Below are 24,960 nucleotides of genomic sequence, written 5' to 3' on the forward strand. Positions count from 1 at the left end.
CAGGCCATTCAGGGGTGAAATCGGGAAGCACGTCTTCACAAAGAGTAGTAGAAATCTGGAATTCTCTGCCCCAAAAGGCTGTGAATGCTGGGTGAATTGACACTTTCAAGACTGAGATAGATAGATTTTTGTTAGGCAAGGGTGTCAAGGGATATTGGTCAAAGGCAGGTAAATGAGGTTGAGGTACAGATCAAGTATGATCTAATTGAATGGCCTACCCCTGTTCCCCGGTTCATAGACTCGACTATTCCAATGTTCCCCTGGCGGACCTCCCATCTTCTATCCTCCATAAACTTGAGCTCGTATCCTAGCTCGCACCAAGTCCCGCTCACCACTATGCTCACTGACTTACATTGGCTTCTGGTCCACCAACGCCACGAGTTTAAAATTCTTAGTGTTCAAATCCCTCCACGGCATCGCCCCTCCCTCTCTCTGGAACCTTCCGAGAACTCTGCGTTCCTCCAACTCTGGCCTCTTGTCCCCCATTTTGCCCAAACATTGGCAGCCATGCCTGGAGCCATCTAGGCCCCAAGCTCTGGAATTACCTCCCTACACCTCTCCTCCTTTAAGACGCTCCTTCAAGCCCAACTCCGGCTCGGTGTCAATTTTTGTCTGACTGCGCTCCTGTGAAGCGCCTTGGGACGTTCTACGACATTAAAAAGATGGTATATAAATGCAAGTTTTTGTTGCTGTTCACATTGAGTAAAACAGTTCTATGCACAGTAAATTGAAGCAGAGCTGATAGTGTGGTTCACTTACCAGAGATAGAATTGTCTAATGGAGATTGTGAAAGTGATTGTATTGATGATGATTCGGTTGCTGCAACACATCTACAATGATAAAATAAAAAATAAAAGCATTATATCCAACTGAGATTGAAAATAAAAGACACCACTCCTGTAAAACAAAGATATGGAACAGCTAGCTTGGAGAATGGGAAGATCTGTTTGTGTCATAGATGGACTTTCCTATAGCACTCTGCCATAACTTGGCAAAACCCAGTTCAATCTGCAATTCACCTAGATTTTTGCATTTGAACAGCCAGAAAATTGTTTCACGATACCTGAATATAAACTATGTATGCGGAGCTGTAATGTTTACATTCAGGGTTACAACAAAAAAGACTGCTTTCTCATGGCCTCAACTTGCTGTAATACAACTTTTCATCTATCCATAATTTCTGTAATTTAATGATATCTGAACAACAACTTGCATTCATATAGTGCCTTAAACATAGAAAACATCCTAAGGTGCTTCACAGAGAGGAAAACAAAAGCACGGTTGAAAAAAATTGAGAAAGGTTTTAACGACAGAGAAGTAGCATGTTGTGTGCCGATTGTTGGTGAAGTGGATGGACTGGGGGAGGATGGTGAAACAGGAAAAAAGAGAGGAAAGAATGCACAGGAGGCCAAAGTGGCAAGACCAAAAGGCCTCGAGAAGGTTACAGGCACAGGGTGGGGCAAAGCCATGAAGGATTTTGTAAACGAGGACGAGGATTTTGAATTTGATGCATTGGGGGTCAAGGAGCCAATAGAAGTCTTGAGGGAAGTGGCGTTAGGGATTGTGGATGCATTGGTAATAATTTTCCAAAACTCCCTGGACTCAGCAAAGGTCCCGGCAGATTGGAAAACTGCTAATGTAACACCCTTATTTAAAAAGGGTAGTAGGCAGAAGGCTGGAAACTATAGACCTGTTAGCCTAACATCTGTGGTTGGTAAAATGTTAGAGTCCATTATTAAGGAGACAGTAACGGGACATTTGGATAAACATAATTTAATTGGACAAACTCAGCATGGTTTCATGAAGGGGAAGTCACGTTTGACAAATTTGCTTGAGTTCTTTGAGGAAGTAACATACAGGGTGGACAAAGGGGATCCAGTGGACGTAGTGTATTTAGACTTCCAAAAGGCATTTGACAAGGTGCCACACAAAAGATTATTGTTCAAGATAAAAAGTCACGGGATTGGGGGGTCATATTCTGGCGTGGGTGGAGGATTGGCTCTCTATCAGAAAGCAGAGAGTTGGGATAAATGGTTCGTTCTCAGACTGGCAATCAGTAACTAGTGGTGTTCCGCAGGGGTCAGTGCTGGGTCCCCAACTCTTTACAATCTATATTAACGATTTGGAGGAGGGGACCGAGTGTAACATATCAAAGTTTGCAGATGATACAAAGATGGGACGGAAAGTAGTGAGTGAGGAGGACATAAAAAACCTGCAAAGGGACATAGACAGGCTAAGTAAGTGGGCAGAGATTTGGCAGATGGAATACAATACTGGAAAGTGTGAGGTTATGCACTTTGGCAGGATAAATCATAGAGCAAGTTATTATCTTAATGGCAAGAAACTGGAAAGTACTGTAGTACAAAGGGATCTGGGGGTCCTGGTGCATGAAACTCAAAAAGTTAGTATGCAGGTGCAGCAAGTGATCAAGAAGGCCAATGGAATGTTGGCTTTTATTGCTAGGGGGATAGAATATAAAAACAGGGAGGTATTGCTGCAGTTGTACAAGGTATTGGTGAGACTGCACCTGGAATACTGCATAGTTTTGGTGTCCATACTTAAAAGACATACTTGCTCTCGAGTCAGTACAAAGAAGGTTCACTCGGTTAATCCCGGGGATGAGGGGGTGGTCATATGAGGAGAGGTTGAGTAGATTGGGACTCTACTCATTGGAGTTCAGAAGAATGAGAGGCGATCTTATTGAAACATAAGATTGTGAAGGGGTTGGATCGGGTGGATGCGGTGAGGATGTTCCCAATGATGGGTGAAACTAGAACTAGGGGGCATAATCTTAGAATAAGGGGCTGCTCTTTCAAAACTGAGATGAGGAGAAACTTCTTCACTCAGAGTGTGGTAGGTTTGTGGAATTTGCTGCCCCAGAAAGCTGTGGAAGCTACATCATTAAATAAATTTCAAACAGAAATAGATAGTTTCATAGAAGTAAAGGGAATTAAGGGTTACGGGGAGCGGGCAGGAAATTGGACATGAGTCTAGGCTCGGAATGGCCATGGCCCTGTGGGTAGTGGAGTGGGCCCAGGGGCCGTGTAGCCTAGTTCTGCTCCTACTTCTTGTGTTCTAATTCTGTGTTAGATTTCAGGAGATGGTTTTATTCCTGTTCCTGGCTGGGTGGAGATCGCCTTTACAGAAGGTAAGTACTGTAGAAAATATAGGGACAGAGTGATCTCCTGGACGAGTTTCGATCGCCTAGATGGGTCGGAGAGGAATTTCCCAGATTTTTCCTCCCAAATTGGCCATTGGGTTTTTTGCCTCTCCCGGGAGATCACATGGGTTCGGGTGGATGGAGAGGGGTAGAAGATTTGAGGTTAGGATCAGATCAGCCATGATCTTATTGAATGGTGGAACAGGCTCGAGGGGCTGATTGGCCTACTCCTGCTCTTATTTCTTATGTTCTAAGAAGTGAGCGACGACAAGAATGATGGACAGGCTGAACCCGATCAGAAGATCATGATAATTCAGATGAGAGAAGGACATTTGTTCATTTTAATTTATCCATCCAAAGATATCCTAAAAATCCAACTGTTCATGATGAAACCGAGGCCCCAGCCACTCTTTCAGGTGGGTGTAAAAGATCCCATGGCACTATTCAAAGGAGAAGGAGAGTTCTCCCAGTGTCCGGGCTAACATTTGTCCCTCAACCAACACCACTAAAACAGACTATTTGGGCATTTATTTCATAGCTGTTTGAGTGACTGCGCAAATTAGCTGCGGAGTCTCCCTACACTGCAACAGTGACTACATTTCAAAAGTACTTCATTTGCTGCGAAATGCTTTGGGGCATCCCGCGGCTGTGAAAGGTACCAAGAGCTCTCTCTCTCTCCAAATAGTGTCATGGAATCTTTTACATCCGTTTGAGGGGGCAGACAGGGCTTCGGTTTAACATCTCATCTGGAAGACAGCACCTACACTAGTGCAGCATTCCGTCAGCAGTGCACTGAAGTCTCAACTTAGAATATGTGCTCAAGTCTCTGAAGCCACAACCTTTTGGCTGAAAAGCAAGAGTGCTACCACTGAGCCATGGCAGACACTAATTAGAAACAGTAATGGTCCCAGCACCAATCCTTGGAGCAAGCCCACTCTAACATACTTGTTCTTTCCTATCATTCAGGACATTTCTTATTCATTGCAAGAGTTTATCCTTTTTGTGTAGAGCTTTATCAAATGTCTTTTAGAAGTCTAGGTACACCATGCCATAGGGCTTCCCACAGTCCACTTACGTGGTCACTTCCTCCAAGAAATGGAGGTGGTTGGTCAGGCAGGATTGTCCCTTCTGAATCTACAACAACTTGAATTTATATAGTGCCTTTAACATAGTAAAACATCTCAAGCCGCTTCACAGGAGCGTCATCAACGTCATTAAACAAACTTTGACACCGAGCCACATAAGGGGATATTAGGGCAGACTTGGTCAAAGAGATAGGTTTTAAGGAGTGTCTTAAAAGGAGGAAAGAGGGGGAGAGACCCAGAAAGGTTTAGGGAGGGAATTCCAGAGCTTAGGGCCTCGGCAGCTAAAGGCATGGCCGCCAATGGTGGAGTAATTAAAATCGGGGATGCGTAAGAGGCCAGAATTGGAGGAGCACAGATATCTTGGAGGATTGTAGGGCTGGAGGAGGTTACCGAGATAGGGAGGGACGATGCCATGGAGAGATTTGAAAACAAGGATAAGAATTTTAAACTTGAGGTTTTGCTTAATCTAACCAAAAGAAATAATGCAAAGGAGGGCCCAAACTCTTGTACTCCAAACGCACCTTGGGTTGAGATAGGACGACGGCAACATTAGAGTTTGAGCTTTGCAAAAAACCTCCAAGATGTTGCCCAATACCAAGCTAGACAGAGAGATTGTTGCCACCACAAATCATCAGCCAACTGATGACAAAGATGGGCTACAGTTGCTAAGTAATATTTCTGGATAACTTTAATCTTGCATTTTTTTTTTTTTTTTAAAGTACAACAGGTACTCAGGTTTATTACATATAATTTCAATGTACATTTGGTAACATTAGACAGTAGAATACAGTAATCTTTCCATCAATCAGTGATTTGAAGTACCTGCCAGCCTCTTGTCCACGCTGTACAGAAGCTACTGGTGAATTATTCACTCTTTGAATGAAGGTTCTCAAGATACGCCGACATTTATAAAACTGAGCATGACAGTTCCGACAGATATATTGCGGCAAAGTGGGATCCTGCCCCACCACAACACCAACTAACTTCTGAAAATCGGCACAGAAAGTCTGTTGTGCTCTGCGCTGCCTCTCTGGATTCGCCTCAATCAGAGGAACTTTTGCAAAAACATTACGTAGACTCCTGGAGGAAAACTTTCCATGGCACAGACGGCAGTAGTTGGTGGTCACAAGAGGTGTAGCTAATGAGAAATGGGAAACAAATATAAAAGTTAACTACTTTGTCAGTGAACATAAACTATGCTGAGAAACTAATATTCAAGTTTCTTTTATTCATTTCACTTAGCACTACATTTAGGATAAAAAATTTCACAAACGTTTATGGTTTAACATGTGCAGCCATACAATGGTTACTCCAAGGAAAACTCGGTAAAATTGTGAGCTCGGTTTTAAAAAAGCACGTGACTTAATTGTGAGGATTTAGTATTTAGGAATAAAATGAAGACAATCCATCTTGCTGGTGGTGCAGCATGATTGGAATCTGGCACAGCACATCAAGAGTGGTTGGATAAAGGGCCTCAGCTAATTCTCATGGATTCCTAACTGCATCAAAATGGAAAGCTCTTCCACCTAGAGAATGAAAAATATGAGATACATGTAATTCTTGGTGTCTAGTTATAGAATAGTAGTACCAGAGGCCGAGAGAGAGATAAAGGGAAGTTAAATATAAATGTGTTTTTACGCATCACTCAACTGTTCCTGTCCTTGCTGATCAGATATAAGCACATTGATTGAGGGGAAGTATTGAACCTATGGAACCATCTTAATATTTACAATTTCTTATGATTGTACAGAAAAGGTTTGATTAATGAAGAGAATGGCCCGTATTTTCCGATCCCTATGGATGTGTACGAGGTGTAGGGACCTCACATGTGCCGGTTTCAGGCATGCGCAAGGCTTGCTTTTACCAGCATAAAAGTTTTTTTTTTTTTAAATAAATTTCCACTCATTTATAATTTAAAATACTTTTTTTTTAAAGTTTATTTTTAGCCCCGTATTTTTTTTCAAAAAATGAAATTTGTTTAAAATATTTAATTTAATGGCCCAGAAATTCGGGTCGGGGGCTTCCCGCGGGTGCAAGCCCCCGACTTGCACTTACCTAGCGCGCCGGTCATTGAGCTGTGGGCCCGCGTGGGATTCAGATCCTGGGCCTCCTCCAACTGCCGGCGCGCAGTGCTTGTGTATCCCAGGGGCGCAGTTAGTTCGATGCGTCCCCTGGGATCACGTGGGCCATGGAGAGCCAATGGTAGCAGGGAATGCTTCATTCATAAGTTTGACAGGAACTGTCAAACCTATAAATACTGTAAGCCCCAAAACATCACTAAAACTTCAAATACATTTTTTTTTTTAAATCACATTTTTAAAATAAACTATAAATTACATGAAATAACTATTTTAAACAATAATTTAAATTTTTGAAAAAATAATTTTATTTTCTAACAGGGCTCAAAATAAACTTACCTTTCTTTAAAGTATTTAAAAATAATAAACCTGTGGAAAAAATGTTTTAATTTTAATTAATTCACCACTTACCTTGTAAAAAGCAGACCTTGCGACTGCTTTTTAAATGTCTAACTTCTGGAGACTTACCTTCCCGGGAAAACCTGCAAAAAAAACGTCAGTTCGATGTGCACGTGCTGCCTCTCCTGCACACGCGTTCGACCTCTGAACCCCTTCTTTCAGGGGAACGGAAGTGCCGGTTTCCCACGCATGCGCAGTGCATACACGAAACCGGCACTTCCATTGGGCTTACGGGTGAGTACCCCATGCGTACTCACTCGTGGAGACCCGAATTTCTGGGCCAATGTCATTTTAACTCATTTTAAAAACGTGATGGTTTTTTAAAAAGTTATTTAATGTTTTGATGTCTTTTTTCAGTGATCCCCATTCATATATTTGACAGGTCTATCTGTTAGAAGTATGAAGGGGGACTCCCTTCTTTCATTGGTTCACCTGTCCCACATGATCCCAGGGACGCTTGCGAACCGCCTGCGCCCCTGGGATATGTGGGCCCTGCACATTTCGACTGTGGAGAGGCCCAGGATCAGGAATGACTGCACCTCGGGAGCCCTCAGGTAAGGGCGTAGATTTTTTCCCCCAATAGGAGGCCTCCGCACGCAGGAAGCCTCCTATTGGAAATTACGGGCCAATGTAATCTTGTAATTTATAAAACACTAATTACTTGGCAATGATTTTCAGAGCTCATTATTTTAAGGAATAATCCTGAAATAGGATTTAAAAGAACATGCGCAGTCCATGGAGCTGCCATAATTCTGGGTTTACATTTGATACATTCTTCAATGATTTACTTACTGTCTAAATTTTCCCAAGTGTTTTGTTGCTCTCTTCTATTTCAGATTCAGCATTGTAAAGAAATCACTTTTAAAGACATTATAATACAAGGCATATCTTGAAAATCAGAGTTCTAGGTGATATAAAAGTTTAAACTAAAGTTTGCGTCCCCCCCCCCCTCAGTGACTCAATTTTTTTTTTGATACTTTGGTTTTTTGTAGAATATACTGTACCACACTTCAATTACATAAGGTAATATATTCTCAGCAGTAAAGCACATGAAAGAAAAATGACAAATTGAAAAAACTGTGTAACAATCAAAAATAGATAGATAAAATTGTGGAAACCATTCTAAAAGCAGTTGACATACAACGAGAAAGATATGCAAGACATACAAAAGCCAGCGGAAATTAAAAACCTGTCAGGGGGCAAATTTATGTACAGAGTGCATAACTTAAGGAAAGTGCACTGTCAGGTGAAGAACGCATTTTGGAAAACAGTATTTCAACTCAATCATTTTTGCAATCCCAATGAAACAAACTAAAACTGTTTAGTTTGCACATAAGGGTATTTTAAATTATTCACTGATTCTACCAAACCCAGAATATTATGCTATTTCTCCAATGCCAATCCCAAATATCACATCAAATTCTAGGGTGGGTTTGACTACTCCATATGCGGAGAATCACAACCAACTTAATTTTGCGTCTGTGGAAAAAGAGGGTTCAGTCTCTTCAAGCTTTTTGAAACAATGTACAGCAAAGACACCACAACGATAACTAATTTCAAGGCCTAATTCAGATTAACAGTGAGAATAAAAGTAAGAAGCAATATTTTCTTTCGGATGTATATAGTGGCCCTGAAATTAGGATCGGGAGCTTGCCGCGCGTGCAAGCCCCCGATGTTCACTTACCCAGCGCGCTGACATTTTAATTCTGGCCCGCATTGCATTTCCTCTCACTGGACCGCTTGAGGTCCTGCCGCGCTGTGCATGCATGACCCAGCGGCGTACTTAGTGCGATGAGCCGGCTGGGATCACGTGAGCACAGGGCAACCAATGGGAGGTTACAAAAGTTCATTCATGAGTTTGACAGTAAGAGCTGTCAAACTCATGAAAACTCCTGGCCCCAAAACACTACTTAAACCTGAAAGAAAATTTAAAAAAACATTGCACTACTTAAATGAACCATAAAGAACTCTGAAAAACTATTTTAAACAATAATTTTAACATTTGAAATTTTTTTTTTATTTTTATTTTTTATATAAAATCGGGGCTAAAACTAAAAACTTACCTTACTGTAAATTCTTTAAAAATAACAAACCTGTGGAAAAAAAAATTCTCAATTGTATTAATAGACCACTTACGTGTAAAACTAAGTACTTACGTGTGGTTTTTCAATGCGTAAATACCGGAGGCCTTTACACACGCGCAACTCTCTAAAAATAGAGGAAATCCAAGTTGCACGCGCTGCCCGATACCGCGCACGCGTTCAGCCTCTTAACCCCTTGGGTCAGAGGACAGGAAATGTCGGTTTTCAGCGCATGCGCTGTGCATGCTGAAAACCGGCAATTCCTCCGGGCACACGCGTGAGTACCCCGTCCTTACTCACGCGTTGTGCCCGGAATTACTGGGCCAATACCTTCAAAAAGAAAAATAATGAGTGAAAAAAGTGAAATAATTTAACAAACATACTCCTGAAATACACCTCCACTGCGTCAAACTCCAACTTGCTGAAAACTCTGCCGCAATTATTGTGTTCCACTTGTCCATTAGCATTGTTCTAACTAACAATGTAGACTGTTTCCTGGTCCATCAACATATTGACCCGGATTTTGCAGTAAGAATAACGGTGTGGCTATCAGTGCTTACCGTTATTAAAGAGTAAATCAGACAGCAACTTCCGCCGACCGCACATGCTAAACACGGTTAAACACGGAAATCAGGAGGTTGCTGTCAGAGTTGTCCTGCGCCTCCAGAAGCTGTGCTATACCAGTATCTCGGCGAGAGAATCAGCATTGAAATACATGCAACAGCGTGAAGTCAGGGTACTTGCGTGATAAATATAACTAAAAACGCCATAAAAAGTTAGGGCTTGTCCATTCCAGTGGAAGTAAATTTTTTAATGGCATGGAGTCTCATTCCTTCAGAATTTACAGGGAGACAGGTGAACATTGAGCATGGAATAAGGAATTTCAGGAGTAGATCGAAGGCACAACTGGAGATTTTTTTTTTTTTTTTGTCAGTCTCATGTGACCATGGTCATAAATCCCATTAAATATATTTATTGTCTACTCTTGTGGTTTTCAAACTTTTCTGTATCGGAGCTCTTGCAAGAATGGACATATTCACAGAACTCATCCTGTTCTGAAAGCATGGTTTGGGCAGCTGACAAGATCATTTTTTGTTACATAGTAGAAATGTTGTGGAAGTTAACAAATACAGAAATATGATGATTTCACAGACCCTTCAAGATTCTCTCAAGACAGCTATGGTCCAGCAAGGAACTTCAATTTGGAAACCTATCTAGTGTGACATACAGTCATTATCCTGCTGAAGAACTAGAGTAAAGTCAAGGTTGGTTAGAGTTATTGGCCCAGATATTCCGATCCCTACAGGTGTGTACGTGCTGTGTACCCACCCGTAGGGACATCAGAAATGCCGGTTTCAGGCATGCACAGCGCAGGCGCTGAAAACCGGCATTTCCGATCCATCAAGAATGGTCTTGACCAATCCTCTGGCTGCCCTGGAGCAGGGCCTCTGCGGGCGGATAGTTCCACTTTTTGGAGACCCTTCGTCCGCAGAAAACACAATTCTTACGCCTGGTAAAAGCAAGCGTAAGGCCTGTTTTTACCAGGATAAGAGTTGAAAAAAAGTTCAACATTTTTTTTCCACAGATTTATCATTTAAAAATACTTTAAAAAAAAGTTATGTTTATTTTTAGCCCCGTAAAAAACTATTTCTTTTTCCCCCCCTCGAAAAATTAAATTTTTGTTTAATACTTAATTTATTGTAATTGCAAGTCATTTTAAAAATGTGATTTTTTAAAATTTATTGAAAGTTTTACTATGTTTTTGGGGGGTGATCTCCATTCATATATTTGACAGGTCTTCCTGTCAAGTGTATGAAGGGAGATTCCCTTCTGTGATTGGCTCCCCATGGCCCACATGATCCCAGAGACGCTGCGAACTGCCTGCGCCTCTGGGATATGTGGGCCCTGCGCACTTGGAGTTTGGAGAGGCCCACGATCGGAATTGTGCGCGTCCCAGGGGGCCCTCAGTTAAGGGCGCAGATTTTTCCAGATCGCAGGCCCCCGCCCGCGGGAGGTTTTTGTATTTAGGTTTCTGGATAGTATTAGATTCCATTTATATATCAGACCAACATAATCAGTACCAATTAACAGTCAATTATCAAGCAGAGGTGTTTTGGTTGGTGAAATTTTTTTTAACTACTAGGCCCTGAATGTTCACGAGGGTTTCTCCCCATCTCCTGCTGTAATTTTGGTGTAACCCTTGGAGAAACGGTGACAACTCTCGCAGAAATTCAGGGCCATTTAATTTTCAAATGTGTTATTGTATACAATAGACACAATATCAAAGTTACTATAAGATAGCTATTTATTTGTTAATGAAGCATGGTCAACCAGCTGAGAAATTCTGCAAGTATGTGCAGTACCTGGAACATTCAGGAACACTCTGTACTGGAACACCATCATCCTGGACTCCTAGGGAAAACGCATCATGTAGCAGACAAAAGCCACCTGTCCAAATGTTCCCAAGTACATCAAAAGTACATTTCAGAGTTATTGTGGCATATGAGATGATGCGATATTATTTGTCTACTGATGGCAAACCAAAATGAGTGTCTTTTCGACAGGTTATTCAAATAACATTAGTGACAGGTCAAATGGAAGATCCATCGAAAGCTTATAAAAGGGCTCAAATTTAGAAAAGAATGAGATTGTACGCAGGGAAAGAGAAGCACTTTCCACTTAAAATATTTCCCCTCACACAAATATAGGGTTTGTTACAACCAACAAAAAAAACAGAAAACATCTGCACAAGGGAAGAAATTCCAGATATTTCAAGTCAATAAGCACGGTGCTGGAATCTTACCATATTGGTCTCTTCACCAGAAAAGAGCTACTCAGGTAGTAGGATTGAAGCTGAATAGGTATTGTCATCCAGGACCACATTTGACTAAACAAAATGAGAGCCAGCAAAGACAAGCCCACCATGTGTAACATTTAAGCCACTGTCAGCTGGGAGACTTGACTTGGTTGATAACCAAATCTGAAATTTCTCCACTTGGGTAGTAGAAATTGTGAACAATCTTGGATACAACATCCTTCCCAATTCCTTTCAGAAGGATTTTCAAATATTAGGTGTTAAAGTCAATGTTTACAAACTTTAGTGAACAAATTCCACAAAAATTGCTGCATTTAATAAACATTAAAATAAATTATTATAGGAAATAAAAACTGCAAAGTCTAGTTATTTGTTGGTGGGAGTTTGTTTACAAGGGGATGTCAAGAGTTCTTCAAAGCTAGATTTCTGTCCGTGTGATTGCATTTTAGAATTTTTCAGCATTTGCATTACTTACGAGCGTGCTATTTCTGTTTCTGTGTACTAATAAAAGATTTTCTACAATGGTAGCACTTTCCTTTACATACCTAACACTATCTTTCAGAAGTTAAGACAAGGAATTTGTAGAACTGTGTTCATACTTACAGGGGAACTCCTACATGGAAAAATATGAAAACTACTGTGAAACAGTATTTATTGCTGATTCAATTATTCTATTGGTCCAAATACAAATTGGTTTTGGTCAAGCACACCAGTAACAAATTTGAGTCCATTATAATTGCTGTATGATGATTCAGACATTTTCAAGATATGTAGATCACACCTTTGAGGTTTTTTAAAAAATTGAGGGGAAATGTAAAGAACACCAGTCAGCAGAGTGGATGGCCTGAGTTGACATGTAGGGCTAAAGGAGGCGGCAAAGGTACAGAAGATCATATCTGTAGAGAGGCTTGTAGAATTTTAATTTTGATGCGTTGGAGGTTGGGGCATTAATGAAGGTTGGTGAGGACAGAAGTAACAGGGGTTCGGGACTTATGTGGGACAGGACATGGGCAACTGAATTTTGGACAAGCAGCGGTATGTGCAAGGTGCAGCTTGAAACGGCAGCAAATTAAGTGTTGGAACAGTCAAGTCTGGAGGGGATGAAGGTTGCTGGTGTCAGCCTTGACTCAATGGTAGAACTCTCACTTCCGAGTCAGAAGGTCGCTGTCGGAAGTGCGATCAGTAGTCGAATGCGACATTAAAGCTCACAGGTGGTTCCCTACATAACATCTGTACTGCTAGGGTGTGACACACACACACATTGAGGACACAACATAAAAGGAAGCCTATTAAGAAAATACATTTTGGACAAGTTAACTTTGAGAGTTATGAAGGAATACATGAAAGCAGGAAAAATTTACATTAAAGTATGTGGAAAAAAAATCAAAGTTTTGAAAGGATTTATTTTTAAAGATGCAAAAGCTAATTTTCCCTGAAAGCAATGGATGAAATAAAAGATTAAAGCAAGCATGAAGAACTAAGAAAGTTATGGAAGGCATTAAAAAGAAAAACTATAAATAGTTCACAAAATGCTAAGAAATGAGATGCTAAGAGGGAACATGAGCAATACATAGCCGCCAACATAAAGAACTGTAAAGTCTTCTTCAAATTTGCCAGACGCAGGTCAAGGGTACAAAGGGATGCAGTGCCACTAAGAAATGACAATGGAAGATGGTGAATCAGGACCACTACTTTGCAACCATGATCACAAATGAAATAGGCAGAGAAATACCAAAAGTAAAAATACAGTTTAACAGTCAATGTAGACACAAAACCTTCAAAATCTCAAGGGAGGATCTATTGGGAAAGTTGACCCAGAGTAAATGAAGCCCCAGGATTCGGGCAGTTGTTATACCAGGGTTATGAAGGAATTGTGAATCCTCTCAGCAATATTTTCCAGTGCTCAATGGACTCAGATCATATCCCGTAAGATTGAACAGTAGCAAATCTGACTCCTACTTTTAAAGAGAATGAACTGTCAAATTAGAGAGCTTTTCCTTGGGAAATTGCTTTGACACTATGATAAAGGATAATACAAGTGATTGAGAGACAGGAGTTAATTACAGAGAGGTAGTATGGTTTTTTTGTAACGACAGATTGTGTTTAATAATTTATTGGATTTCTTTGAGGAATTTAAGGATTTAGTGGATAAAAATGATACTGTGGATGTTGTATACCTGGATTTCAGAGACATTTGACACTGCCTCACATAATTGACGACTGTATAAGGCTTGTGCCAATGTGACAGTTAGCAATGTGTTGAACTGGATTAGAATTTGGCCACCTAGTAGGCAGCGGTAAATTGTGCTGTGTGGAGAGGTATCTGGTTAGCAGGCAGTTGTTAGTGGTGTGCCACAGGAGTCAGTGTTTAGAAGTGATTTGGAGAATGGAATCATATCAGAGGTGTCTAAATTTACAGAGGACACCAAACTGGGAACAGTGGCAAATAATGATTAATGTGTACAAATCTAAAAAGATCTGGCAGAGATAATTTAACAGAGTATAATGTTATGAGATTTGGCAGAAAAACATATGACGCCAAACCCCTCAATCGTAAATACTTCTATCAAGTCTCTTTTTCAACAGAGAAAAGTCTCAAGGTAGCTAACCCTCATAGCTTTGTCCCCTTAGTTCTGGAATGAATTTAATAGACTTCCTCTATAAAGTACCTTTCACATCTGCAGGACATCCATTATCTTCACAATCAATTAACTTTTGAAGTGTAGTTATTATTGCTCTGTAGGCCAATTTGGACACAGCAAGGTCCCACAAACAGCAAATATGATAAATGATCAGATCACAAATTTATTTTTGTTAGCGTTGGTTGAAATGACAGGGCAGCAGAAGAAATCCCCTGCTTTTCAAATAGTGCCACAGGATCTTTCAACAACAACAACTACTTGTATTTACATAGCACCTTTAATGTAGTAAAACATCTCGAGGCACTTCACAGGAGTATTATAAGACACGAATTTGACCCGAGCCACATAAGGAGAAATTAGCCAGGTGACCAAAAGCTTGGTCAAAGAGATAGATTTTAAGGAGCATCTTAAAGGAGGAACGAGGTAGAGTGGCAGAGAGGTTTAGGGAAAAAATTCCAGAGCTTACGGCCTAGGCAACAGAAGGCACGGCCACCAATGGTTGAGGAATTATAAATCAGGAATGCTGAAGAGGGCAGAATTAGAGGAGCACAGATATCTTGGGGGGGGGGGGGGGGGGCTGAAGGAGATTACAGAGATAGGAAGGGGCAAGGCCATGGAGGGATTTGAAAACAAGGATGAGAATTTTGAAATCGAGGCGTTGCTTAACCGGGAGCCAATGTACGTCAGCGAGCACAGAGGTGATGGGTGAACGGGAGTTGGTGTAAGTTAGGACACGGGCAGCCGAGTTTTGGATGACCTCAGGTTTACGTAGGGTAGAACATGGGAGGCCGGCCAGGAGTGCATAGAAACATAGAAGATAGGAGCAGGAGTAGGCCATTCGGCCCCTCGAGCCTGCTCCGCCATTCAATGCGATCATGGCTGATCATCCAAATTCAGTACCCGGTCCCTGCTTTCTCCCCATATCCCTTGATCCCCTTAGCCTTAAATAATATATCTAACTCCTTCTTGAATATATTTAATGAATTGGCCTCAACTGTCTTCTGTGGTAGAGAATTCCACAGATTCACCACTCTCTGGGTGAAAAAATTCCTCCTCATCAGTCCTAAATGGCTTACCCCTTATCCTTAGACTGTGACCCCTGGTTCTGGACTCCCTCGCCATTGGGAACATCCTTCCTGCATCTCGTCTGTCTAGTCCTGTTAGAATTTTATATGTTTCAATGAGATCCCCTCTCATTCTTCTAAACTCTAGCGAATAAGCCTAATCGACCCAATCTCTCTTCATACGTCATTCCTGCCATCCCAGGCATCAGTCTGGTGAATCTTCGCTGCACTCCCTCCATGGCAAGAACATCCTTCCTCAGATAAGGCGACCAAAACTGCACACAATACTCAAGGTGTGGTCTCACCACGGCCCTGTACAACTGCAGCAAGACATCCTTGCCCCTGTACTCGAAACCTCTCGTTATGAAGGCCAGCATACCATTTGCCTTCTTAACCGCCTGCTGCACCTTCAGTGACTGGTGCACAAGGACACCCAGGTCTCGTTCCCTTTTCCCAATCTATTGCCGTTCAGATAATAATCTGCCTTCCTGTTTTTGCCACCAAAGTGGATAACCTTGCATTTATCCACATTATACTGCATCTGCTAAGCATCTGCCCAACCTGTCCAAATCATACTGGAGTTTCTCTGCATCCTCCTCACAGCACACACGTCCACCCAGCTTTGTCGTCTGCAAACTTGGAGATATTACATCTAGTTCCCTCGTCTAGATCATTAATATATATATAGTGAATAACTGGGGTCCTAGCACCGATCCCTGTGGTACCCCACTAGTCACTGCCTTCCACTCGGAAAAAGACCCATTTATTCCAACTCTTTGCTTCCTGTCTGCCAACCAGTTTTCTATCCAAGTCAGTACCTTACCCCCAATCCCATGTGCTTTAACTTTGCACCCTACTCTCTTATGTGGGACCTTATCGAAAGCCTTCTGAAAGTCCAAATACACCACATCCACTGGTTCTCCCTTATCTATTCTACTAGTTACATCCTCAAAAAATTCCAGTAGATTGGTCAAGCATGATTTACCTTTTGTAAATCCATGTTGACTTTGTCCGATCCTGTCACTGTTTTCCAAGTGCTCTGCTATTACATCTTTTATAATGGACTCTAGCGTTTTCCCCACTACCGATGTCAGGCTTACTGGTCGATAATTCCCTGTTTTCTCTCTACCACCTTTTTTGTATAGTGGGGTTACATTAGCTACCCTCCAATCCATGGGAACTGTTCCAGAGTCTATAGAATTTGGGAAGATGACCAACAATGCATCTACTATTTCTAGGGCCACTTTCTTAAGTACCCTCGGATGTAGATTATCAGGCCCTGGGGATTTATCGGCCTTCAATCCCGTCAATTTCCCTAACACCATTTCCCTACAAATACTGATTTCATTAATTTCCTCCCTCTCATTAGACTCTATGTTCCCCGATATCTCTGGGAGATTGGTTCTGTCTTCACAAAAGGAGGACACAAATAAAGTATGTATTTAATTGGTCTGCCATGTCTTTGTTCCCCTGATTCTGACTGCAAGGGACCTACGCTTGACTTTACCAATCTTTTTCTCTTCACATATCTATAGAAGCTTTTACAGTCAGTTTTTATGTTCCCTGCAAGCTTACTCTCATACTCTATTTTCCCCCTCTTAATTAATCCCTTTGTCTTCCTTTGCTGAATCCTAAACTGCTCCCAATCCTCAGGCTTGCCACATTTTCTGGGCAATTTATATGTCCTCTCCTTGGATCTTATGCTATCCCTAATTTCCCTTGTTAGCCAATGTGGAGTCACCTTTTTTGTTTTATTTTTATGCCAAACAGGGATGAACAAATTCTGTAGTTCATCCATGCGATCTTTAAATGTTTGCCATTGCCTATTCACCGTCAACCCTTTAAGTAACATTCCCCAATCCATCCTAGCCAATTCGCACCTCATACTATCGTAGTTTCCTTTATTTAAATTCAGGACCCAAGTCTCCGAATCAACTACTTCACTCTCCATCATAATAAATAATAATATGATTGCTCCTCCCCAAGGGGCCACGCACAACAAGATTGCTAATTAATCCTTTCTCATTACATAATACCCAGTCTAAGATGGCCCGATCTCTAGTTGGTTCCTCGACATATTGGTCCAGGAAACCATCCTGTATACACTCTAGGAATTCCTCTTCCACAGTATTGTTACTAATTTGGTTAGACCAATCTATATGTAGATTAAAGTCACCCATGATAACTGGTGTGCCCTTTTTGCACGCATCTCTAATTTCCCATTTAATGCCATCCAACCTCAGCATTACTGTTTGGGGGTCTGTATACAACTCCCACTAACGTTTTCTGCCCCATGGTATTTCTCAGCTCTACCCATACAGATTCCACATCATCAGAGCTAATATCCTTCCTTACTATCGTGTTAATCTCCTCTTTAACCAGCAATGCTACCCCACCGCCTTTTCCTTTTTGCCTGTCCTTCCTGAATATTGAATACCCCTGGATTTTGAATTCCCAGCCTTGGTCACCCTGGAGCCATATCTCCGTAATCCCAATTATATCATATCCGTTTACATCTATTTGCGCAGCTAATTCATCCACCTTATTATGAATGTTCCTCGCATTAAGACACAAAGCCTTCAGGCTTGTTTTTTTTTTAAACACACTTAGACCTTTTAGAATAATTGTTTACTGCGGCTATGTTTGATTTACACCCTTGATTTCTCGGACTTCCACTTTTGCTTTTCTCCTTCCTGTCTTTTGCTTCTATCCTTGCTTCCCTTTCCTTGGGAAGCAAGGATAGAATAGCCAAGTCTAGAGGTAACAGCGGCACAGCCACCCAAACAGGCAGGCAGAGCTTAGGTTTAATATGTCATCAGAGAGACGGTGCCTCCGACAATGCAGCACTGCCCCAGTACTGCACTGAAATATCGATTAAATCCGATGTGCTGTTTTCACTCACAGGAATGAGTGGTGAGGGAGCCAAAGTGACAGATTTTAGGCAATCCCAGGCAAACAAGTGCGGCTTTCAAAGGGCGACGAGCAGGTCGTCATCATCAACATTTAAAAAGTGAAGTGAAGCGGGCCAACCGCCGGGCACTGACCTGACTGCGGTCGGGGCCGGGGCCGGGGCCGGGCTCCTGCTGTCACCGTCGCTTCAGCCCGGGCGCCCGGCAGCGGCTCCGGCTCCCCTTCAGCCTGTGGCTGCCTGGTACGGGTGCGGACCCACCGCTGCCGCTGAGCCTCCGACAGCCTTTCCATCTTCTGCGCTATGGCCACCGACACGAAGCGGCCGCGTTTGTTCCGTTTCATTGCCTGAAAAGTGAAAAGTTTAAAATTTAAAACATTGTTTTTTAAAAAAAACCGTCACCGGGACGAACGGTAAACAACCGGAAAGGGAGCGGCAGCAAAAAAAACCCTCCCTACTGCAGCTCGACACCGAGAGAACCGTTCCGAGCTGGGCTGGGAACCGTACATTAAACCTGTTCCGGGCACCCGGATACATTTTTTAACAGCTTGCTTTTTATTGGATGTTTAATTTTAATTCCACAGCACTCATTCCTCACAGCAAATCTGTTCGGCACTATTTATAATTCAATGCCGCATCGATATCGCTCCCCCTAACAGCTAAACTAAAAATAAAACAATTCTGTACTGTGTGAAAACGCAGCACGATTTATAGCACCAGTGTTTTCAATTAAATATGTTATTTTTCTTTTAAAAAGAAAATTGACTCGGGTAAAGTTTTTTTTTGAAGGATGTGGGGAAGTGGGTGCGGGCCGGCCCTCCTCGTTACTCCGGTTACGCCGAGTTCCGGTTCCGGCGGGCGCTGAACGCGTGGTGCTGGAGATGCGGCCGCTGACCGAGGAAGAGACGCGGCTCCTGTTCGAGAAACTCGCCAAATAGTGAGCGAGGGATTGGGGGTGGGAGGGGAGAGGAAGAGATCCGCCAACTGGGCCCTGGGCTGGAGTCAGAGATCCGCCAACTGGGCCCTGGGCTGGAGTCAGAGATCCGCCAACTGGGCCCTGGGCTGGAGTCAGAGATCCGCCAACTGGGCCCTGGGCTGGAGTCAGAGATCCGCCAACTGGGCCCTGGGCTGGAGTCAGAGATCCGCCAACTGGGCCCTGGGCTGGAGTCAGTGGGAGGGCGGCCGCCGGTTCTCCTTTAACTGCTGATGTGGCGCGCCCGAATCTCCCTGGGTCGCCAGGGGGTGGGGAGTGAAAGGCTGTGTGAAAGCTCTGGGGGAAAGCCAACAGTATGTTGTACGTATATTTTCATATATGTAGAGATCTTGGTGGAGCCTTTGTCAATCTCCCGAGTTAGACAAATGTGGCTGAATCTTGTACTTTCAATACCTTCCCGTGCAAGCAGCAGGAGATGCAACACCTGCCCCTTTTACCTCCTCCCTTCCCACTGTCCAGGGCCCCCAAACACGCCTTACAGGTGAAACAGCGATTTACTTGTACTTCTTGTAATTTAGTATACTGTATTCGCTGCTCACGATGCGGTCTCCTCTTCATTGGGGAGACCAAACGCAGATTGAGTGACCGCTTTGCGGAACACCTCCGTTCAGTCCGTAAGGGTAACCCTGAGCTTCCGGTTGCCTGTCACTTTAATTCTCCGCTCCACTCTGATCTCTCTGTCCTCGGCCTCTTGCACTGTTCCAGCGAAGCTCAACGTAAGCTCGAGGAACAGCACCTCATCCTTCTATTAGGTACTTTACAGCTTTCTGGACTTAACATCGAGTTCAACAATTTCAGACTCTAAATTTGCCCCTGTATTTCTTTATTTTTTTTCTCTTGATTCCTCACATGGTAGCTGTTAATGTTGCTGCCATCATCATTTACACGTCACCTAGAGCCATCTTTTGTTTCTTAACTTGTCCCACTACCTCTCCTTTTGCCTTGCACCATCATCCCTTTTGTCAGTCAATCTTTCCTGCCTTCCAGCCTGTCACAGACCTTCCCTTTGTTCTTCCCTCCTCCCTGCCCCTGCTTAAAAATCTCTCTTCCCTAACCTTTTCTAGTTCTGACGAAGGGTTCGACCCGAACCGTTGACTCTGTTTCTCTCTCCTTGATGCTGCCTGACCTACTGAGCGTTTCCAGCACTTTGTTATTTCATATTTTGGTTCCGGTCGCACTTAAAAAAAAAAAAAAAAAAAAAAAAAAAAAAATTAATCCATAATATTAAAACAACCAAAGTAGAGTGAGGTACACAGTAACTAACCACAATGCCTGATCTAGGAGTGCTTAATTTTGACACTGGGTCTTAAAACGAAAAATATTCCTTTTCCCAGCATCAACTCATCTTGATGAGTACGAAACTTCACTTAAAAAGCCATGATCGCAATGTGTTGAATGCCTTTGTAACATTCTCTCCATACGCCAGAAGTAATTTGTTGGTGACTTGTGTTTCTAGAGTGTGAGTTTCTTCCAAAGTTACTGAACCTCGAATTAAATGAATGAGTGTTGACATAAAATTGCTCTGCACTGTTTTAGGTTGAAGCCCCTGTTTGCCTTCTTTTATCTTCCCCAACATGCAGTATTAAGAGTTTTCTTTAGTATGATTCCATTGGTCTTAAATTTCTCTCAGTCATAGTGAGCAGTCTCACAACTTATTGATCACTTTAGTCATTTTACTGGGCAGTTGCGTTTCTGTGCTACGTTCTGGTTATTGTGTGGTCGTCTTTAAGAACTGTTTGAGAAATAGAACATTAATTGTGTGATGGAAAAGTAAGAGCATGTTAAATTCTGCCCTCATTTTATAATGTTTGACTATTTTCAGTATTGGAGAGAACATTAAGTTGCTGGTGGATCGTCCCGATGGAACCTATTGCTTCCGTTTACACAAGGATCGTATTTATTACGTCAGGTAAGAAGTGCAACAAGTTTTTAATCCTATGCCCCTGGCTTTGAGAGAGGGAGAGATTTTAGCTGAAGTATATTTTTGAGGGGGGGGGTGGGGGAGGTGAGGAAATAATCCTGTTGAGGATGAGGGGGGCGGGGTTTATAAATTTTTGTATAGGTTTTTAAGAGCAGAATAAATAATTGTGAAAGTATATTTGTGTAGTGGCTATTATTAAGGGTATTTTAATAAAGGTTTATTTGTACAGTATCTGGAATGGGTATATTGTTATAAAATAACTAATTTGAGATTTATTTGACATTTATTTTGCTGTCTTTATTGTAGTGAGAAAATCCTGAAATTGGCAACGAATTTTTCTCGAGATAAACTTATTTCACTAGGAACCTGCTTTGGGAAATTCACCAAAACCTTAAAATTCCGACTTCATATTACAGCGCTCGACTATCTTGCTCCTTATGCTAAGGTAAGTTCTGACAACAAGTAGGAGCATCACTGCTCACAGTGGATGGGAATTTAGTGGTGCTTTAGTATGGACAATGTTCAAACTGTTTCTAATGAATATTAGAATGCTGATTATTATCTGAAAATACAAGCGTACCTTTAACCTTTCCATAATATTTTGAATCGGGTTTGTTAAATGGTACAGTGCAGAACCTCATTGTTCAGATATACAGGGTCATTGTTTTTTCTAATTTCAGTACAAAGTGTGGGTGAAACCTGGAACAGAACAATCTTTCCTGTATGGAAACCATATATTGAAATCTGGTTTGGGTCGAATTACAGAAAACACAAACCAATATCAAGGCGTAGTGATCTACTCCATGGCTGACATTCCATTGGTAAGAGAAAGGATTGTTTGACCTTTAACTATTGAAACATATCTAAAACCATTCTATAAGAGGGGAAGAATAGACAAACGCTGACCACAATATATCACGGTTTACTCTTGGTGTTACTATTTAAACAGATGTAATGACATTTAACACTACTTTTGACTTTGTGCCGATGTAAGATTTGCTTTACAATCTGAAATCTATTAAGTTACCTCTGTGTCATCAGTGGTCATAAACACAGTTGCCATATCCCATTGAGCCTAAAACTAGTTTTTTTTTAGTTTAATTTTTTTTCTCCTCATTTCTGCCCCCTCCCAGCCCTGCTTCTGCCCACTAGCAAAGTATTTTCTTTAGAGCTTAATTATTTATGTAGCACTAATCAACTTCAGGGCTCTTTAGTGTAATGCCTCGCATTGTTGGCATTTATTTGTTGATCCTTGGTTTCTGGCTTTTGAGCAGCAGCAGGAACCAAGATCAAGATCAGCAATGTGAATTCCTGAAAAGGGTCTCTCTTGGGAATTTTGAGGATCTTGTATGTTTTTGTTTTCCATGAACCACTCATCCATCCCTTCTCTTTATTAAAAAAAAAAAAAATACTTGCATTTATATAGCGCCTTTCACAACCTCCGGGCGTCCCAAACTGCTTTACAGCCAAAGAAGTTGTAAAGTAGGAAAAATCCACTGTTGCAATGTAAGTGTATCCATTTAATACAATTGAGCAACTGTGGCATTAATATGGAATGACCTTTATTATATCACATACAAGGCGGCAGTAGCTATACTTGTTAATGAATATTAAGGAAGGTCACTCAACATAGGTTGTGTGATTCAATTTCTCTGATAAACTAAGCTGAAGTTCAATTACATAATTCACAGCATTTAAAATGTTCTTGACTTATTTCTAAAGGGCTTTGGAGTTGCTGCAAAATCGACTCAGGACTGTCGGAAAGTAGACCCTATGGCAATTGTTGTGTTTCACCAGGCTGATATTGGTGAGTATGTTCGGAACGAGGACACCCTGACATAATTCATCTTGCCGATCACATAAAAAGACTGTTGTTCTCAAGCTAAGAAGATTATGAACAGGGATCACTCTTTTACTAAACGGTTTCCTCCGACATCTTCACAAGGAAATGCACAATGACCCATTTGATCGAGACATGAAGTGAATTCAACTAACTTTCATCTGAACTGTTAACATTTAATAGCAAGTTGGTATCTTTTGTAAACCTAGCAGGTTGTTACTTCAGAACTGTTTAGAAATTGTACACAGGAGCACTTCCTTTTGGAAAATGTTACTGTTGATTGAAGCTGTTACTTTTGGCCTTTTTACTTGTTGGTTTAAATGATGTTGAAATTTCAGATAATGGGCTAATTTAGTAGATTTGACTTTTGAAAACCCTAAAATCCAATCTATTCAAAAGAAATATAGTTTTGGTCAGAAACAAGATAGGATTGTCATCGGGTATCTCTGATGTATGTATGCGGATACGCATGCGGTTCATTCAGAGTTGATTTGCATATATTTTAATTAGAAAGCATTGAAGACCATTTTGGTGATGCATGTTTGAATAAATTAATTAAAGAAGGACTGTTTTTCTCTACCACAGCTGTAATCAGATCTATAAATTTATTACTCACTTTTTAAAGTAGATGATGTCTTTTTCAAGATCATTAGCTGTCATTTTGTTTGTGTTTTTCTAAATTGTAAAAAAAAACAGCTAAGTCCAACTGGAGTATGACAGATGGAAGGAAGTAACTAAATCTAGTCAGATCCAGTGGAGCAGGTTAATTGGATTTTCATTTTTTTCTAGCTCTTATGAGCCTTATTCTGTAGTGATGCCTTGGAGTTAATGAGTTCATGAATGTGTCCCCTCGGCAACAGAATCTGAAACATGCTGTCATTGATACTGCACTGCTTCAGACTGACCTTTTACCTAGTAGACTTTATAGCAGTCCCAGTGTTGGGAGTAATTCTTATTGAGAAATGTAAGGTCATCCATCCATTCTAACAAAACAGATCTATAGGGTAGATATTTTGGTTTACCCTTGCCTTTCAGCTAGGATTTGAAAATTGAGCTACACAATATTCAAATAACACTGGATATAATTTATATAATAAAGATCTGATGTCTGTACACTTCCTGTCTACAAAACCTTATTTCCTGTTGTCACATTTTTGATGCACATTCGTTTAAACTTGTTTCCATCATAGCATAATGAGAATTGCAGGTGCAAACTTGTCATGCTGTAACTCTGCTAGTGGTGGTGCTGTAGTGCTTTAGTTTTGCATCTTAACACATCCTTAGCCTTTACGGATAAAACGTCTATGCTCCAACCAACTTTGCTTCCCAAATTGCTGTAAGTTTTGCTATTTAATATGAATTCCTTTAATACTTGAAATGTTATATCTACACATACCTCTGGTCAACTTTTCCCATTAAAAAGAAAAAGAAAGACTTGCATCTATATTATTTGTATTGTAAATTTCTATGTCCACATTCATAATGGTAAACAGAACTTCCATTTGTATAGCACCTTTAGTGCTTTACAGCCAATGAAGTACTTTTGAAGTGTAGTCACTTGTACTGTAGGAAAGGTGGCAGCCAATTGCGCACAGCTAGCTCCCACAAACTGCAATGTGAGAATGAGGACCAGATAATCTGTTTTGGCGATGTTGATTGAGGGATAAATATTGGCCAGTACACCAGGGATAACTCCCCTGCTCCTCTTCAAAATAGTGCCATGGGATCTTTTACGCCCACCTGAGAGAGCAGATGGGACCTCGGTTTAATGTCTCATCTGAAAGACGCCACCTCTGACAGTGCAGCACTCCCTCAGCACTTCACTGAAGTGTCAGCCTAGATTTTTGTGCTCAAGTCGCTGGAGTGGGACTTGAACCCACAACCTTGGGGGTCCTTGTGCATGAAACACAAAAAGTTAGCAAGCAGGTACAGCAAGTAATGAAAAAGACAAATGGAATGCTGGCCTTTATTTC

At 41.5% G+C, this 24,960-nt stretch overlaps 2 protein-coding genes across 4 annotated transcripts in view; one reads left to right on the top strand and one right to left on the bottom strand.

The window, feature by feature from the left end:
* Positions 1–18,957, bottom strand: part of znf276 (zinc finger protein 276) — a 47,710-nt gene extending 28,753 nt beyond the window's left edge. The window contains exons 1-4 of the mRNA XM_085991631.1: positions 18,691–18,957; positions 18,369–18,579; positions 5,068–5,383; positions 760–830 (exon numbers count right to left, since the gene is read on the bottom strand). Of these exons, the coding sequence (XP_085847757.1) occupies positions 760–830; positions 5,068–5,383; positions 18,369–18,579; positions 18,691–18,741 (649 nt within the window). The 5' untranslated portion in view covers positions 18,742–18,957. The remainder of the gene's footprint in view (positions 1–759; positions 831–5,067; positions 5,384–18,368; positions 18,580–18,690) is intronic.
* Positions 18,958–19,015: 58 nt separating this feature from the next.
* LOC147116572 (60S ribosome subunit biogenesis protein NIP7 homolog) lies at positions 19,016–24,433 on the top strand. Of its 3 annotated transcripts, none has more exons than XM_085991640.1 (5): positions 19,016–19,169; positions 21,049–21,135; positions 21,454–21,592; positions 21,828–21,968; positions 22,870–24,433. In XM_085991640.1, exons 1-5 carry the CDS (start codon positions 19,114–19,116, stop codon positions 22,987–22,989), a joined length of 543 nt encoding a protein of 180 aa, XP_085847766.1. In that variant the 5' UTR covers positions 19,016–19,113; the 3' UTR covers positions 22,990–24,433. The 3 variants fall into 3 exon arrangements, with proteins under 3 accessions (XP_085847766.1, XP_085847765.1, XP_085847764.1); XM_085991639.1 differs by lacking the exon at positions 19,016–19,169 and adding an exon at positions 19,303–19,526; XM_085991638.1 differs by lacking the exon at positions 19,016–19,169 and adding an exon at positions 19,548–19,707.
* Positions 24,434–24,960: the final 527 nt, after the last annotated feature.

The sequence above is a fragment of the Somniosus microcephalus genome, chromosome 6, assembly GCF_052327205.1.
Source record: "Somniosus microcephalus isolate GS21.2 chromosome 6, FLI_Smic_1.0, whole genome shotgun sequence".
Lineage (NCBI taxonomy): Eukaryota > Metazoa > Chordata > Chondrichthyes > Squaliformes > Somniosidae > Somniosus > Somniosus microcephalus.